The sequence below is a fragment of the Macrotis lagotis genome, chromosome X (genome assembly GCF_037893015.1).
Source record: "Macrotis lagotis isolate mMagLag1 chromosome X, bilby.v1.9.chrom.fasta, whole genome shotgun sequence".
NCBI classification, from domain to species: Eukaryota; Metazoa; Chordata; class Mammalia; order Peramelemorphia; family Peramelidae; genus Macrotis; species Macrotis lagotis.
In genome coordinates this window covers 617,575,307-617,593,766 of record NC_133666.1, presented here as the reverse complement: position 1 = coordinate 617,593,766, position 18,460 = coordinate 617,575,307, and the positions used below count along the sequence as shown (strand labels likewise).

The 18,460-nt window shown below is 39.5% G+C and overlaps 1 protein-coding gene across 6 annotated transcripts in view; it reads right to left on the bottom strand.

The window, feature by feature from the left end:
- Positions 1-6,737: 6,737 nt before the first annotated feature.
- The window catches only part of GPIHBP1 (glycosylphosphatidylinositol anchored high density lipoprotein binding protein 1), a 37,294-nt gene continuing 25,571 nt past the window's right edge, over positions 6,738-18,460 (bottom strand). For all 6 annotated transcript variants that reach the window (XM_074202944.1, XM_074202949.1, XM_074202945.1 and 3 more), the window contains 2 exons: positions 10,255-10,371; positions 6,738-7,093 (listed from right to left, as the gene is read on the bottom strand). In XM_074202944.1, the coding sequence (XP_074059045.1) occupies positions 6,849-7,093; positions 10,255-10,371 (362 nt within the window). In that variant the 3' untranslated portion in view covers positions 6,738-6,848. The remainder of the gene's footprint in view (positions 7,094-10,254; positions 10,372-18,460) is intronic.

Sequence of the window (18,460 nt, the reverse complement as noted above, 5' to 3'; positions counted from 1 at the left end):
CCATTTCAATCATTGGCAGAATTTGTTAAAAATTAAAGTGAGCTTCCCATCACTGAAAAATATTCAAGCAAAGGCAAGTGACTTTGCCAACAAAGTTGAAGAGGAAGATAACTCCTTCATTGGTGTTGAGTTCTCCTGTCCACCAGGGGATTAATTTGACTCAGGACAGAAATGAAACATGCATATACTTGGGTGGGGATGCTAGCAGGACAACTAGCTGAGCCGTTTATTCACAATATCAGACAATTTTTTTATAGCAGAAAACCACAAATCAGCAGACAGGATAAAACAATGATGTTTCTCTAACTTGTGCAGGATGTAACCTAGATCAAGAAGTTCAGGTACAGGGCTATCACACAAGGGAGATCATGAATGACACAGTTGTGTTATCATAGCAGAGTTCTGTGGAAAGCCTTCAACCCAAGGGGCACCTAAACTTGGACTTTTAGTCATAACTGATCTTTAACCGAAACTCACCTGAGGAGCTCTCAACACATTGGCAGTGGAAAAATTGAGGGAGATGACTTAGGATCATAGAGTTAGAGCTGGAAAGAACCTTGGAGATCATCCATCCAAAGGTCTCATTTTACAGATGAGGAAATAAGCCTAGAGAAGTTAAATAACCTTGGGTTATACAGCAAAGTGTTTGCTGTGATATACCTTCCTCCAAATCTGGTGCCTATCCACCATATCAGCAGTTCTCAAAATGGTGGTTGGGTCATCTAGGAATTCTGCTCACCCTTTTAGGGGGTCTGCAAGGTCAAAACAATTTCACAATAATATGATATTTTAATATGATAAATGTTAACAGATATAATCCATATAAACAAAATTGTTTTGGAGGAAGTCCTCAATGATTTCTAAGACTGTAATGGGGTCCCAAGAACAAAATTCTTGAGAATGCAGTTGTACCAACCTCATCGTGACACTTTCCAGCTAAGGATTTTTTTTTTTTTGTGGCATCATATTGGACCATGATTGTTAATTGCTCCAACTGCTATTGTATTAAAAAAAAAATTTCCCAGTCCTTGGAACCTGCCTGCCATCATAGTTCCTAGTATTATTCAGGATCAAAACTTACAAGTTGTCTTTGACTCTTTCCTCCCCTGGAAGAAATCAGTTGAAATAACTCACTCATCTTCATTAAATCATAGGTTCAAAATGTCTTCTCACTTTAAGATTCTAAGCAGAAAATCCTTTTTTACCTGGCCCTCAATTGTGTGATAAATGAAAGCCTTCAAGAGAGAGAGTTTCTGGGTAATTAAAAATCAGTTTATTAGTCTAGTACATAATCAATAAGTGATGGTCAGTGGTTTCTCTCAATTATCAAAGATGCCAAAGAATATTCTGAAATGCCTTCAATCAGCTGTGTACCCTCTAAAAAGGAACTCCCTTGACTAGTAAAACTCAATTCTAATTGATGTGGTCTAAGTCTTCAGTTCCTACTGTTGAAAATGTAGCTTGATTATGAGACTCAGCCACCTCAAGGCAGGAGGTGCCATTTTCATTTACGTTTATTTCTGGCTACTTTTCTCCTTCATGAACTGGGTTGCCTTAAATTATAATGGAGGGGATCGAGAACAGGGGGTTCCTCACCCAGGAAAAGACTCAGATTGGAGTCTGTTTATACTCTAAACAGAAATTATATTTTCCAATTGTGTGGAATCCTGCCCAATCTAGTTAAGAAGCATTTCCTTTGGGTTAATAATCTCATTATTCACCCATACCTGTCACAGACTTTTCCAGACTTAGATTTTAACTGATATGAGGAAAAGGGTGGATTATAAATTAATAATGTCATCAATATGATAGCATAGTATTTATTTCTTTTGCTTGACTGTCTGACCTTGCTCCTAGAGCCTTCTTATGTTCCACAGCCAGGCAGTGTGTTGGGCTAGTTTTAATCACTTGGGAAAGTGATTGTTAAACTTTGAGAGTACACCTCAGAAATAATTGTTATAAATCACAATTTGATTCATTGTTTTGTTGATTGTCTAAATTTAAGAAAGTGTTTATAATTCAGATTAAATTTAAGTGTGGAAATTTTAAAAATTTCCTCCATCTTCCAAATCCTAGTTGTTAAACATTTATCCGCACACACTTATATTGCCCTCTAAATAGTGCTGGAGGTCAGCAGGAGTATAGTAAAAGGCTAAAGAATGAAGTTAGGTAATAATAATTGCCATCTATATACCACTTTCAGGTTTGCAAAGTGCTTTAAGTTTATTTCATTTGACTTTCACAATATCCTTCCCTTTTACACTGTGGTGGTTCTCAGTGGATAGGCAGTTATTTAGGATCATCATACATACTTTCTAGCAGCTAGGAATCTTAGAGAATATTCAGACTAATCTCATTTTTTTCAAATGAGGAAACTAAGGTTTAGATGCTTATCTAAGATCTTATGCTTTATGTGCAAAGTTAATTATCTGAACCTACATCTCCTAACTTCAAATCAGAGCTCTTTTCTATTATGCCATCTCTAAGACCATGGCTAGCAGCTCAAATTGAATCTAATAAAAGCCTAAATCTTCTGTGAGATATTTGTGTATTAATAGGGGATTCTTAGAGATGGAAGAGTCTTTAAAAACCAAAAGATAAAATTCTCAAAAGGATAGTTATCAAAAGATAAATGGGTGATTACAAGCAATGAAGATGTTATGTGGAGGGAAAGCATATCTTTCTGCTATCTACTCTGCCTGTCTATAAAGTCAGCTCCATAAAAAGGAGGAGGAGGTGGTGATGGTGATGGTGGTGGTGATGGTGATAGTGGAAATGAGTCCTGGTTTTCCAATGCTATTTATATATGGAATGATCATGTGAAAGGTCAACATGTTGTAATGTTGTACTAGAACTCCAGTGGTGTAGGAGAGTAATACCTTTCTTCCAATCCATTAGGCATAAAAATCTAGGAGTCACTCTAGATTCCTTATTCTTTCTCCTCCTTCTAATCCATGCTGCTACTAAAGTCTCTTGATTTTATCCAATAGGTCTCCTCCCCTCCTGTCATGGTCACTACCATGTTGCAGGCCCTGATCACCTCATATCTACATTATAACAATAGCCTGCTAGAGGGTCTGCTGGCCTCATGTCTCTCCCCACTCTACTTGCCATTCAACCACCAAAGTGATTTTCCTAATGTGCAGGTATGATCGTGTCACCTCCCAACTCAATATACTTTAGGGTTTCTCCAATGGTTTCAGGATTGAATACAAAAGGCTCTGTCATCAGAACTCTTTATAACCTAATTTTTTCTTACTTTTCCAGTTTTCTTACACCTTTCTCCTGATCTGTACTCTTTAAATCAATGACTCTGGTGGTCTGGCCTGTTCTATGAACAAGACATTCCATTTACTGACTTTAGACATTGACATGGGTTATCTTTATCTTGCATTAAGGGGTTCCCCCCTCCTCTTTGCTTCCTAGCTTCAATGATTTCCTTCAGGTTCTAAATAAAACCCTCTCGGAGGAAGTGTTTCCTAATCTGTCTTCTTCTTGTTGATTATTTCCACTTTGTCCTGAACATAACTTGCTTGTGTAATCTTGACTTACAGGGCCAATTGCATGGAATTCTCTCCTCACTGTTGGAAAATGATTATTCAAAAGCCTGTGCATGAGAAAGAGTGTGGTGCAGGTGGTAAGCACAGGAGAGGAGGGATGTCCTAACCTCTTTTGGTTTCTAGTTTTGAGAGAGAAGGTGGTTATTTTATCTTTGCTTTGGGTTGGGGGGTGGGGTGAGGGTGGGGAGAGACTCTGGGAAGAGGTCAACACAATAAGGACTATCAAGTTTCCGGGTTCCTGTTCTCATCTCCTAGAAACTTCAGGAAATTTCCCCTTGGTTGAGATTTGGAACTCTCCCTTTTGTCTGAATTGAACTATCTTGCTCCTCAAAGGAGAGTTCATTCAGTTTATATTGCTTAGTATTTATTTCCGTGTATGTTTTTACTGATGTCTTTTTTCTTTGCTATCAGCTTGGATAAAGGGTTTTCATTGTTATTTACTATATAGGCTTATTGTGGAACTGGCTTTCGGTAGGAAAGGGGTCAAGATTTCTTTGACTTGTCTGTGGATTCACTTGGTTCCATCTTATTGAATGTGAAGGCTTTTAAATAAGGATTTACTCCTTGTGTTGTAGGCTTGATTACTTGCTTTGTTGACAGTTTAAAATTTGTGATATACAATTTAAAATGTGATTTACTATCAGTTGAATTTAATGCTCCATAGATTTGGAAATTACATTTGTAATTTCTTTATTCTCTGATCCCATGTTCTTATAGCTCAATTGAGTCAGGAGGAGCTAAAGATCAATTGTCATCTCATGACCACATTGATATGTCACTGCCAAGCCATAAAGACATATGGGCCTACCACTGCTATCTCTCTTTACTCCTTGATCTGTCACTGTTCTGTCATTTGGTGGCATGCAATTGATTCCTGACATAGAATGACCTCTGGTTCATCCCCAAACTTTGGATTCTGACCCATTTTTCTTAGGAAAGGTTCTCTTTAGGCCTTGTGATGTCTCTTTATCACTACTGTGTGTTGGGTGGGGTCACCCCTCTCTCTCATGGGGGAACTCAATCGGGTGCATGAGTGATCTTGGCTATTTTACTTCTCTCTAGGCCTTGGTTTTTCCCACCTGTAAAGGGAAAAGACTGATTATGGAAAACTATTTGGAATTATGCAAAAAAGTCTTGAAACTATTCATGTCATTAAGGGCCTATACATACCCTTATATGTCAATAACATATTTATCCATATATAACAAAAATGTTATAGTATTTTGTTATGGAGGTAATACTCTTCATGGTAGCAAGGACCTTGAACAAAGTGGATGTTCATCAATAGGGGAATGAAAGGATAAACTGTGGTATATGAATGTACTGGGATATTATTGCTCTATAATAAATGACAAGTATACAAAATTTGGAGAAACATGGGAAGGCTTACATGAATCGAAGTGGGATGAAAAGAGTAGAGCCAATTGAACAATATATTACAATACTGTAAAAAAACCAACACTGAAATCATAATATTTATACTAACTAGTCCTGGTCCTAGAAAAAAGAGGAGGAGAATATTTTCTTTCTCTGAGCAGACAGGTGGAGCAGAATAAGTGAGGAGCAAGGTATTTACTAATATACAGTTGTTTTGTGGTTTGACTTCAATTTTTCTTTGTTTCAAGTGAAAATTCAACAGGGGAGGTGATAAACTGAGAAATGATTCTGATATTAATAATACATAAATGAAAATTATTACTTGGGGAAAAGAATTGAGAAGGTATTTTTCGAGGAATATACTTTTTTTTTTGGGTGGGGCAATAAGGTTAAGTAACTTGCCCGAGGTTTCAGTGGTAATAAGAATCAAGTGACTGAGTTCATATTTGAATTCAGGTCCTCCTGATTCCATAGCTACCTTCTGTAAGGCAGTTTGTTTAGTGTTTGCTGGGTAATAGTTGTTGTGTTAAAACAAAATATCTCAGGGGTGGATAGGTGGCATAGTGGATAGAGCACTGGCCCTGGAGTCAAGAGGACCTGAGTTCAAATCCGGCCTCAGACACTTAATAATTACCTAGCTGTATGGCTTTGGGCAAGCCACTTAACCCCATTTGCCTTGAAAAAACCTAAAAAAATAGAGGGGGAACCCCCCCAAAATATCTCTTCATAGTATAGAAAAAAAAGAATAAATAAAATGGGGGGGGGGGAAGATTTGGACCTCTCTAAAGTCTCTTCCTGATTTCTTTAAGCAACTAATCTGAAGAAACCACAAAGCATTTGTGCACCTCTGACAAATTTTGAAAGTTGTACCCCCAATATGTGCCCTCCATTGGAGGGTTTGAATGCCACTGTCTATTAAAGAAACCGAAACTCTATTAAGAGAAGGCAGTCATGAAGACAGACCCACTTGGAGAGACAGATGGGGATGGAGAAAGTAGGTAGAGAACTGGTAAGAATTAGAATGTTTTGAGGTTCTTGGAATTTCTATCAAAAAATGACTGACCCAAGGGGGGTAGCTAGGTGATGCAGTGGATAGAGTACTGGTCCTGGAGTCAGGAGGACCTGAGTTCAAATCCGACCTCAGACACTTAATAATTACTTATCTGTGTGACCTTGGGCAAGTCACTCAACCCCGTTGCCTTGAAAAAATAAAAAAAAATGACTGACCAGAAGGGCTACCATTTGTCCTCCAGTAACCCCCCTGATTAGACTCTTTTCCTACAAACCTATCTGAATATAAGGCATTAGAGATGGGCCAAGTCCTGGCTCCAAAATATAGGAGCTTGTCGCTAGATTATCTCTCAAAAACTTAACATCTCTCTTCTTCCCTGCAGGAAGACACAAAGAGATGCAACAATTCATTTAAGTCTTAACATTTCTTCCCTGAAACCTGGTTTTCTAGAGACAGACTGAGCTGACCTGAAGGAGACTCTTCTCCTTCACTGGGTCCCCTTCCATCTGAGAAAGTAATAAAATCATTGAATATTGGAGCTAGAAGAGACTTTAGAACATAGAAAATGGAAAAGTCAGAGTTGAGAGAGACCTTAGATCATAGAATATGGAATTTTAGAACTGGAAGGGACCTGAGAACATACGACATGGGATGTCAGAAGTGGAAAGGCCCTTAGAACCTACCATGTCAGAGAGAGATCTCTGATCATAAGACAGAATATTAGATCTGAAAATGATTTTGGTAGGACACAACATTACAGACACAAAAGGGACCAGAGAACACAGGTCTGGGGGAGAAGAGTTAGAGACTTCATGGGACAGATTTCTTTTTTGGGGTGGTATAGAATTAGGGTCGGGGCAAGAAGGCAGAGGGGAGCTCCAGGAGGCAAGGATTTCCTTTCACAGGTTTCTCCCCAGCCAGCTGCAGAGCAGCATGAACAGAGTGGTTGTCCCCAAACCTGTAAGGATACCCCCACAGTTGGCTGCCTCTGAATTCATGTCTAAGGGTTGGTCTCCCACAGACAAAGGGTTGCACATGTCAGACTGGCAGCAGTTCACGGTCACGTGAGTCCCCTCTATGATCTTGTTGGCTTCTTTGCAGGCATCTGAGCACCACGCCGAAAAGGTGGTTAAGTAGTTGGAATCTGCATAGGAGGGAGGGGTTAGTGAGAAGGTGAGGGCAAGATCACACACAGGCTGGATCTTGTAGAGAGAAGGTAGCTACTAATTTTTACTGGTAGAGTGTGGTGATGGGGATAAGGATGCAGGAATAAGATCAGAATGGGTCCTGTGGGAACACTGAACTTCAAATTGACACTTTATTCTGACAACTGTCTCTCATTATCCCTCACAATTTGGGGTGAGGAGTAAAGGATAGGACCATGGGAATATCAAGGAGTTTCTTCTCTGCTACCATATTTCTTAGATGATCAGATATATTTTTGAAGGACTGAATATGCTCTCCTTATGGGGAATATTGGTAGGATTTTAAAATAGGAGCCTAGAATGGGTAATATTAAATCCAAAGAAATGAAACAATCAATGTAGAATCTCAGGAATCATGAATGACAAATTTAAGGTTGCCTTTAGGCTTTGCTAATAAAACTATGTTGAAGGCAGAAATTTTTCTTATAGTATCATTATGTATAAAGATATATTCTGGTAAGGAAAACTAGGAATTCCAAGGGTGAAAATATGGTGTGGAACTTTCAGATGAGGAACAATGAGGGGAGGAGCAGAGGGGATATTGTTTTCAAAATATTATATAGGTCATCTGGACAGAAATATGAAATAGGGGAGGACCTTGGTAAATAGGTTCCAAGGCTGTCAATGATGCATACTTTTCTATGGAAGAGGACTTCAATTACCCAGATACTTGCTGGAATTTTCAGAGACAAAATAGTCAATAAATTCTTGACTAATTTTAGGAATAATTTCACACTTGAAAAAGTGGAGGAAGTAGGGTGTGGGAACTGCTGTTCTGGACTTGATTCTAACCAACAGGGAGATGTCAGGTGCTGAAGGAGAAATGATGGGTACTCTGGTGGAAGGTGGGATGGGAAGAGGTCAGGATAGAAGAGAGGAAAGCCAGCATAGTCTCATACACTACTTCACATTTGAGGAGACCTGACTTCAAAGAGTAGAGATTAGATGAAAGGTAGGATCCACTGGCTTAATATTCTGCAAGTGAAGATATCCCAAGAGGGATGGGAAGTTTTTGTAAATGAAATTCTGAATACACAGATATGATTCTGATGAGGAGGAAAAGGAGCTACTGTCCAGAAGGGCCTATGTAGTAGTTTAGGCAATTATCAACCAAGTCAAAAAAAAGATGCATAAAATATGAACAGGTTAAGAGAAGAATACAAAATGGTAGCCCTATTCTGTAAGAACAGAGTTGGGAACATTAAAGGTCAGAAGCTAAGGCTGGAAGTCAGTATTAAGGCAAGAAGACTACTCAGATATTCTCTGGCATCTTGCACACCCATGTACTTTTGTTTTCCATCTCTTGACTTCAGACATTTTCACTGGCTCTCCCCCATGTAATCTTCCTCTCCACCTCCTAGCTTCTTTGTCTTCAAGTCTCAGCTAAAATTCCATGCATTTGCCCATTGTCCTTTGGGATCACCTGAAAATTTATTCTAAATTTTATTTTTATAGTTGAAAAAAATTGAGGCAAATAGAGGTTAAGTAACTTGACCAGGGTCTCATCCTGGGCAGGATTTTACCCCAGGTCTTCCTGACTCCAGGACCCAGTGCTCTATTTACTGAACTAATCTTTGGAGAAGAGGAGATATATTACCATCTTGAACAGTAGAAATGTTATATAGATTTTCAAAAATGGGGTGAGAAAGGATTCTGCATATTGGGCATATGTTTTTTTTATATGAATTGTTTCTAAACAGTTAAAAAGCAATGACTGGCTCACTATGAACCAATATGTCAGTCTTCATTAAGAAAAGGCCTATTAGACTCATTTTATTTCCTTTATGGCTAGATTAAAAGAATATTGTAGACAAACTGAATAAACCCTGATTTTGGAAAAAGAAAACAAAAATCAAACCAAACTCTGACAAAATCTTTTACATTAACTTGCTGACAAAGTAGAGAGGTGGGATAGCGATGATGGAAGAGTTATTTTGGTTTATAATCATTTGAATGTCTGGTATCAGTTTTAACGTGAGCTTTACTAGTATACGATAGGAAGACATGGCTTATGTAGGAAACATAGTGGTTTTAGTAAACTTCAAGTCCACAGTGTGATATGACAGATAAAAAAGCAAAAGAACTTAGGAAAAAAGGAACTCAGATTTGGAAAGTGATCTGATCTTTCTCTCTTCTGCTGAAACATTCAGTTCTGGGCTTATTATTTTAAGAGGGGCATGACAAACTGTAATATGTCCAGAAGAGGGCGCCTAAGATGGTCAGGCACCTAGAGATGTTAAATAAACCAGGGTAAAGGAAACAAAGTTGCTTTGTTTGGCAAAAAGAAGAAAACTAATCAGATCCCCATTGTTGTCTTCAGTTATTTGAAGGCTGTCATAAGAAATATTAATTTTTATTTTTCTGAAGGTAAAACTAGGATCAATGAGTGGGACAAATGTGCCAGTTTAGGTCTGGTATCAAGACAAATTCCTAAAATTTGGATTGTCTAAGAGTAGAATGGGCTTCTTGGAACAGCAGTTGGGCCCTTCATTGGAACTTTTCAAGTAGAGGCTGGGGGGGACTATGTATTATGGGTAACGGGGGGATTCATGTTAAGGTGCAGATTGAACTACATGGCTTCCAAGGTCCTTTAGAACTCCGAGATTCTATAAACTCTAAAGTGCTAAATAAATGAGAGATATCATCATCATTATCATCCATTATGCCAATAATCAAGGCAGAACAAGAACTTGTTTCTTCCTTTCCTTTGATTGGGGGTGAGGCATGAAAATATGGAAAGGTCTTAGGAGAGAGAGAGATAGAAGGAAAAAAGAGATATAGAGGAAATGGGGTGATAATAGACTAAATTCATAGAATCATGGAATGATAGAGCTAGAATAGACCTTAGAACATAGAATGTCAGAACTAGAAGGTCCTCAGGTCACCCTTATTTTTCATATAGGAAATTGAGGTTGAGGGAGAAATCATATAATCAAGATTTTGAACCTAGTCAGTGGCAGAGCTAGGATTCAAACTCAGTGTCCAAACTTTCAGTCCAGGGCTCTTACCATGCTTTCTATTTAAGTACTTGCCCTAATTATAGGTAATAACCTTAGGAACAGCCCCTATAATCTAGTATGAATTTCTCTTCATCACTTACCTGCATTCCCTCTGGTGATGATGGTTTTGCAGAAGGTCTGAGAGGGTGCGCATGTTTGGATCTTATTACAGTGCTCCTCAATTGACTCTGACTCACAGGTGTAGCATTCCAGAGAGCCTGGAGACATGAGGGTAAGGGGAAAAAAGTGAAAGAAGGGAGCGAGATGCTTTTTCTGGGACTTATATATTAAAACCCAAAGGTGGTCAATAATTTGGTTCCAATCTACCTTTCCAGGAATGTGAAATCATCACATTCCTCCCTTTAAAACTCTGAATATTAACCAAAGAGGTCAATGACTACTTTCCTAATATCATCTTTATGTTTTCCTGCCTCTATTCATTTGCCCAGGAAGTCAGTCCCCTGGACCTAGTATTCACTCCTTTCTTCAACTCTAGCCACTGAAAGTCTTCTCTCTGAATTGATGAACTCTGAGTGCAGAATAAAGCATACTTTTTTCACATTTTTTTTCTATGTAGGCAATGGGGTTAGATGACTTGACAAAGTCACACAGCTAGTAGGAATCAAGTATCTGAGGCTGAATTTGAACTCAGGTTCTCCTGACTACAGGGCTGGTACTCTACCCACTGCACTACCTCTTTGCCCCCTTTCACTTTATTTTTCGTGCTTTTTTTTGCAACATGGGTAATATTGAATTTTTGTTTTATATGACTATACATATGTAAGTGATATATCACTTGCCTTCTCTATGGGTTGAGAGGGAAAGAATTTGGAACTCAAAATTGTAAAAAATTAATCTTAAAAATTAAAAATATAATTTAAAAATGCTATTTAAAAAGAAGTCTTCTCTTCCTTCAAAGATGTTTAGTTGTCATTCTTCTTTGAATCCATCCTGTAATCACTCTTTTATCCCTATTCTATTCTATTTTATTTTTTATCACATTTATCTGTGTACATACCATAACCCTCTTAGGAGACTATAAGTACCTTGAGGGACTGTCAGTTTTTGCTTTTGGATTCACAGTACACAGTATATATCTCACACCAGCCTAATAAACATTTTCCTAATTGTTGGAGAAAAGCATGGAATTGGAAAACTCATTGGTGAGAGAGCAGGGAAACAGATAAGATAGAGTGGTTTCCTTTTGTATATATGTGACTTGTTCCTACTTCCACATTTTTTGCTCTTGTAGTCAGCTTCTCTCCCCTTTTACTTAGTTGTGCCCCCACCCCATCCCATGTTCTTCATCCTCTCCATCTATCCAAACATTAACCATTGTTCAAAGGCCACACCTCCTTCAAGAAGCCTTCCTTGAGTATTCCAGCACTCACTGAACTCCTTTCTTTGAACTCTGAGATTCATTGTCTGAACTTGGTATCTGACACTTAGCATAGTGCTGTGGTCCTGCAACCTCTGACTGCTGGTATCCCTTGATTACTCACATTACAATTAATAGTGAAAGACTCAGAAGGTGTTGTCAAGATTGTAACTCTACAGTCATCAGCTCTTCAATAATTGTTGTGTAAGATCTCAGGCAGTTCATAGTCCAACCTAGGACTATGGGGTACAAACAGCTTTAAAGAAGTTACCATGTTGGGGCGGCTAGGTGGTGCAGTGGATAGAGCACTGGCCCTGGAATCAGGAGTACCTGAGCTCAAATTTGACCTCAGACACTTAATTACCTAGCTGTGTGGCCTTGGGCAAGCCACTTAACCCCATTGCCTAGCAAAAATTAAAAAAAAAATTTACCATGTTGACTTTCCAGAGATGTTTGGTTCTGCTACAAAGAAGTCCATTCAGATTTCTTCCTTTTTCTGTTGTCAACATATCCAACTTTGTAGTCATAGCTTAAAGGCTAGTTTAGAGAATTCTAATCAAGAAGCTTGGACCTTTTTCTGGTTTCATCTGCTATTTATAGCAGCCTTAAAATGAGAGGGACAGTGGTGACTTTTCTAAGGACTACTGATAGAAAATGCTGGCTTCCTAAACAGATAAATTCCTCTGCCTTCCAGAGCAGCTAATAAATATTTTCTGGTTCAGTTCCTAGATGAATTTCTATGGAATGGTGATCTTATTGGAAAGGGTGTTTCCCCACCCCCCCATCCCACTCATTGCCTTCTCATCCAGTGGGATCCTTGAACATGGCTTTTCATAAATCCTCTAAGGAGAATCTGTTGTTTGTTTTTCTTTCTTGGAAAGGAGGGAGGTGATGCCATGACATCCAAGTGACTTGGATTTAAGTGAGGCAGGGCTGAGCTAAGTCACCAGCCTCACTTTTTCCTCTAGAGTATCTGCATCCAATGGTCAGATATGGATTAGGACAAATGGAGACTATTAAGGTCTTTTACAGGTCACAGTTTGACTGAGAATTGATCAAATGTATTGGAGGCCTTCCTCTGGTTCAGTTGATAGAATGGAGATCCTTGAAGAGAGGGGCACCTAGGTGTCTTAGTGGACAGAGCAACAAGTTTGAAATCAGGAAAACCTGAGTTCAAATGTGACCTCAGACACTTGCTAGCTGAGTAACCCTGGGAAGTCACTTGACCTTTGTCAGTCTTAGTTTTCTTGTCTATAAAATAAAAAATAACCATCTTCCAATGTTGTGAGGATCAAATGAGGATAATTGTAAAGCACAATGTCTGACACATAGTAGATGCCATATAAATTTTGATGATTTTTACTATTTTATTATTAATTTTTTATTTTTGTCTTGGTATCCTAGAACCTAGCAAAGTATCTGGGGCTTTTAGGAAGGGATCTGGGCCTGGGATTTTATTAGTAGGTAATTAGTATAGATGAAGTAAATTCCTTTACCAATATCAGCCCTTCATAGCTGTGTTTGGGAACTGCTTGTCCAGGGTTACACAGCCCATATGGGTCAGAGGCAGAGCTGAAATTCAGGTCACTTGGTCATCATGACTTTAAAACTTCCTAACTAGCACACAGTAGACACTTAATAAAATTTTGTTGAATTTAATTCCTCTAATATTTCAAAGATGTTGACATTGAGATTGCCCACCCAGTATTCCTCCATCTTGCTATACTTGTGGCCTCCTTTTTTGGATCAGATATGTTCCCTATGTCTTTTGTGTTATTTCTGTCTTGTGAGTCATTATTATAGATTGGTGCCGTCCTTACAGCTACCATGCATTTGTCCATTGTCCTTTTGGGGTCACCTGAAAATTGTATTCTTTTGAGATTGTGCCAATATGTGATCATAGCCTTAGCCACCACTAGGACAGTGTGTGTGTGTGTGTGTGTGTGTGTGTGTGTGTGTGTGTGTGTGTGTATGTGTGTGTCTGTACTTCCACAGAAAGGACTAGTTTGATTTTGGTGGAAGGGACTGCCTTGAATTATTTCATTATTTCTTATGTGTCTTCTCTACCAAACTATGAGAGCTCTCATTAGAGGGGCCTCTCTGGAATTGTGGGAAAAGTACACTGGATGTAGAATCAAGAATCCTGTTCTATACTTCCTAGTTTTTTTGCCTCAAATCTTCCTGTCTCACCAATCCCAACTTACCAACTCCCTACTCCAAATCTTCTTCATCCTTCACTCCAATCTAGCCTCCATCTAGCAATAAAAATGATCTTGCTAAAGCACAGATCTGACCATGTCAATATCTTATTCAATAAACTCCATTTTCAGGATCAAATAGGAAATTCTCTGTTTGACTTTTAAATCTCTGACCCCTTCCTATCTTTTCAGCCTTTTTGCAGTGTATGCTTTGCATATACTCATCAATCCAGTGACACTGGCCTCCTGGCTGTTTTTCACACAAGATAATCCAGCTCCTGTCTCTGGGAATTTTCTCTGACTGTCCCCCAAGTTTGGAATGGCCTCCTTCCTCCTTTTTACCTCCAGGCTTCCCTAACTTCTTTCAGGTCTCAGTTAAAATCCTACCTTCTGTATGGGGCCTTTCCAGATCTCCCCTTAATAAGAATGCTTTCCCTCTGTTATCTCTGATTTATCCTGTACATAGGTGTTTACATATTATCTTTCCTATTAGAGTGTGACCTCCTTGGGGCAGAGACCTTTCCTTTCCTTCTCCTTTTCCTTTCTCGATTTCTCCTCTCCCCTCCCCTCTCCTCTCCCTCTCCTCTCCTCTCTCTTCTCTCTTTTCCTTTCCCTTTTCCCTTCCCTTTCCTTCCTTTTTGTTCCACTTTCATGGGGGGAAGAACTTGGATTGATAGTTGGAATTTGCCATCAGGTAAACATAGACTGGAGGAAAGGAAAAACTTCCTAACAATTAGAAGTATCCAAAAGCAGAATGGGGGACAAGAGGGGACACTGGGTGAGCCTTTATTAAGTATGTCATAGATCATAAATTTATAGCTGCTACATTGGACATTACTGAGTTCCATTCCCTTTCATTTTACAGATGAAGAAACTGAGGCCCAGAGAGACACACAGCTAGGGTTTACTTAACTTCAGTTTCTTCATTTTAAGAGTGACAGTTTTGTACTAGATGTTGCAGAGGGGATTTTTATGCAGGCATGGGCTGGGCTAGGAGAAATGTGAGGTCTTTTTTAACTCTGAAACTCTGTGAACTAAGCCCTCAAGTGCCAATGCTACTGGGGAGCAAGCAGTTGGGACAAGAGGGGTAGATGGAGGGAGAGTAAATTAGAGAAGTCTTCCTAGAGGAGGTGGTGGTAACAACTATGAAACTGGATCACAAAGGAAGTGAGGGGCAAGAATGGGTCAAAATGGGGAGGAAGAGAGAGTGTGGGTTGTTCCTGGCAGCCTGAGTGACTCCTAAGTATAATCTTTCCACCCAGAATTCTCTATCCTTCACACAGATGCCCAAGTTATCTTCCTATGTACCATTCTGATCATGCTGCTTCTCTAAGTCTCTTTGGCTCACCACTCCCTGCAGGATCAGTTGTTGACATCAAGGTGCTCTACAGTTTGGCTCCAATACAGTTGTCCAGCTTTATCTCATACCACTTCTTTTTAGGGAGTTTATGTAGACAGTAGTTTAGTTTTATCTCATGCAATCCACCTTTAGGGAGTTTCTGTACTTGGACCACCCTTCTCCTTTCTCATGAACTTGTTTCCCTTTACTCCATTGACTACCTATCTATTGAAGTCCTTTTCCCTCAAGACTCAATTCAGATGCCACCTTCCCAAGAAGTTTCCCTTGATCCTTCAATTCTCACTCCCCCCCCCCCAAGTGAAAGCATTATTTTTCTTTTCAAACTTCTCAATGCATTTTGCCTGGACTACTTTGCCCTTAATTTTCTCCCCTTCTACTGGAATTGTTTATATATTTGTCCTCCCATTAGATTGAAAAAAACAGGATCTAAATCATATTCCAAGCATTTATTAAGTGCTTACTACTTACGAGGGAAGCTTCGGAGTTTAGACATGAAATTGTGCCTCCTCTCACAGAACTCTCAATTCCACTGGGGAATAGGATATGCCTAAAGATAATGCCCTTCATTTCTTGCTAAATATATTCAAGAAATGCCAACATCAGTAGAAATTGAGGTTAGAGGGTAAGATTCTACAGATAATTATAAGACCTTCTACACAGTAGGCATTTACCAGGTGTTTGTTTTGTTGAATTCAATTGAACTGAAGCAGTGCAGGGGCCTGAAGATAACATCGGAACAGAGCCTTGGTGGGAAGAGGGGAAAGGAAGACAATGGACCCTGGGAGTCAGCCAGTTGGGAACTGGCCAAATGCTTAACCCCATTCATTGCCAGGACTTAGGACAGTTTTAGGACAATGCCCAGAGACTCAGCAGTCTGCTGTCACCAGAAAGGAAGATATTAACTTTTTCTTCCCTCCAGATAAGGTCCAAGTTCTTCTTACCTTGAAGGATCAAAGAATTAGAGCTGGACAGAAACTTAGAGGTCATACAGGTCAATCCCCTTTTCATATTGCAGTTGAGGAAATTGAAACCTAGAGAGTCCTAGGATTCCACAGTTAGTGTGATCTGCGGCAGGATTTGAACCCAGATTTTCCTGACTCTACACCATGGGGATTTTCTCCAGCTGCTCCTCTCCATTTATGAAAAGATTTTTTCCCGCCCCCCCCCCTTTTTTTGATGAACTAGAGTTGTTTCATAGAAAGTACACTGGAACTGGAGACAAGAAAGTCCTATGAGCTTTGTGACTGGGGAGATCTCTTCATCTTTTTGAGTCTTAAAATGAGGATCATAGTATTTGCAATACTCATCTCACTGTTGTTTGTCCTTTGTTCTCAAAGAAGACTATCATATCAAGGAGATGCAGCCATGACAAGCATGAACTGGATTGAGTGAGGGGGGCTTTGCTAAGTCATCACCCTCACTTTCTTCTATGGAGCTATCTGGTTCCAATGGCCAGATATAGATTAGGACACTATTGGGGATGACTTGGTTAAGAGACAATCAGGGTTAAGTGACTTGCCCAAGGTCACACAGCTAGTAAGTGTCAAGTGTCTGAAGCTGGATTTGAACTCAGGTCCTCTTCTATCCACTACACCCTTCTAACTGCTCAACTACCTCATAGAGTTGTGAGAGTAGGGCTTTATACTAGGGATGTGAGTTCTCTTCAGTGAAAAGCTCAATTTCCCTTTCCCTGAAGACATTACCCTTTGAGTATTTCTCTCTTTTCCAAGCTCTACATGGCTGCTATTACTCCTTTGGACATTTAATGGCATTTCTTCTTGGTTCAACTCCTCACAACCTTCCTTTCCTCCTTACCCACTACGGGGTCCCTGCTTGCTCTAATTTCATAACTCTTTGCAGGCCTAGGTCAAATGCTAAGATTAGGAAACCTTCCTGACCCTACAATTCCCATTGGGAAGTGGTTTCTCCTTCTTTTGAACCTCTCCAGCTCAATGTCTAGCCCTCCCTTAGATCATCCTAACCTCTTCTTGCCTTATATTATACTTTTCTTTGTCTGATTTTCCCAGTGAGGCTGGGAAGGGACTTGTCTCCTTTTTTCTCATCTACACCAGGACCCTCAAGACTGGGTTCACATCCTTGATTTTCTCAGCTTGCCAAATAGTTCTTAATCATTTACCAGGAGTTCTTAATCTTTTTTTTTAATGTCCTGGACCTCTTTGGCAATCTGGTGAAGCCTATGAACCCCTCCTTAGAATAATGTTTTTAAATGCTTTTAGTGTTTTAAACATGGGATTACAAAGGGAACCAATTATACTGAGATATAGTTAAAAGAAACAAAGCCAAAAACTCATAGACCCCTGTTCAATTTTAACACCTAGAAAACCTTTCCAAATCTCTTCAGCTGGAAGTGATCTCTTTCTCCTCTAACACCTCATGACTTGATTTCTCTCACTCCTTAACATGATGTGACCCTTAATAATAATAGTAACATTTTCACACGGGCAAGTAGGTGGTACAGTAGAGGAGTACCAGGTGAGGAGCTGAGAAGACCTGAGTTCAAATCCAGCCTCAGACACTTACTAGCTGTGTGACCCACACAGGGCAAATCACTTAAGCCTATTTGTCTCATTTTCCTTCTTTGTAAAGTGAGCTGGAGAAGAAAATAGTAAACCTCCATTATCTCGCCAAAGAAACCCCCAAAGTATTCACTAAGAGTCTGACATAACTGAAAACAGTTGAACAACAGCAAAACTATTAACACAGTGCTTCAAGAGTCGCAAAGCCCTTTATAAATATTATCTCATTTGATCCTCACAACAACCCAGGAAGGGAGGTGCTATTATTATACTCATTTTACAGATGGGGAAACTGAGGCCGGCAGCAGTTAAGTAACTTGTCCAGGGTCACATAGTCAGTGTGACCAGATTTGAACTCAGGTCTTCTAGACCAGGTTCAACACTGTATTGACCATGCCAACTTGCTGCCTCCTAGTCATTTTTATCACACCCTCCCTTGGATGTGATATGCGGGTATGTGTAGTCTCATCTCTCCTACTAGACATGAGGGCAAGGAGCTTCTCCCAGCACCCTGAGCTTGAGAGATACTGCTCATTAAATATTTGCTGAATTCCTCAAGTAGCTAGTTCCCTTTCTTCTGACCTGATCTTCTACTTTGTATCTATCTTACAGATACCTTATTATTATTATTTGTCTCACTCAAAGGCTTCTTGAGGGCAGGAATTGCTTTTTGCCTTTCTTTGTATCCTTGGTACTTATCACAATCTTTGGTACATTGGAGGTTGACTGATTGAAAAGGATTCTCAAACTCCTTGTCTCCTCCCTTTGTCAGCCACGGGGCTTTGTCCTCGGTAGACATCCAGCAAACTATCTACTTACTGGTCCTTAGTATTT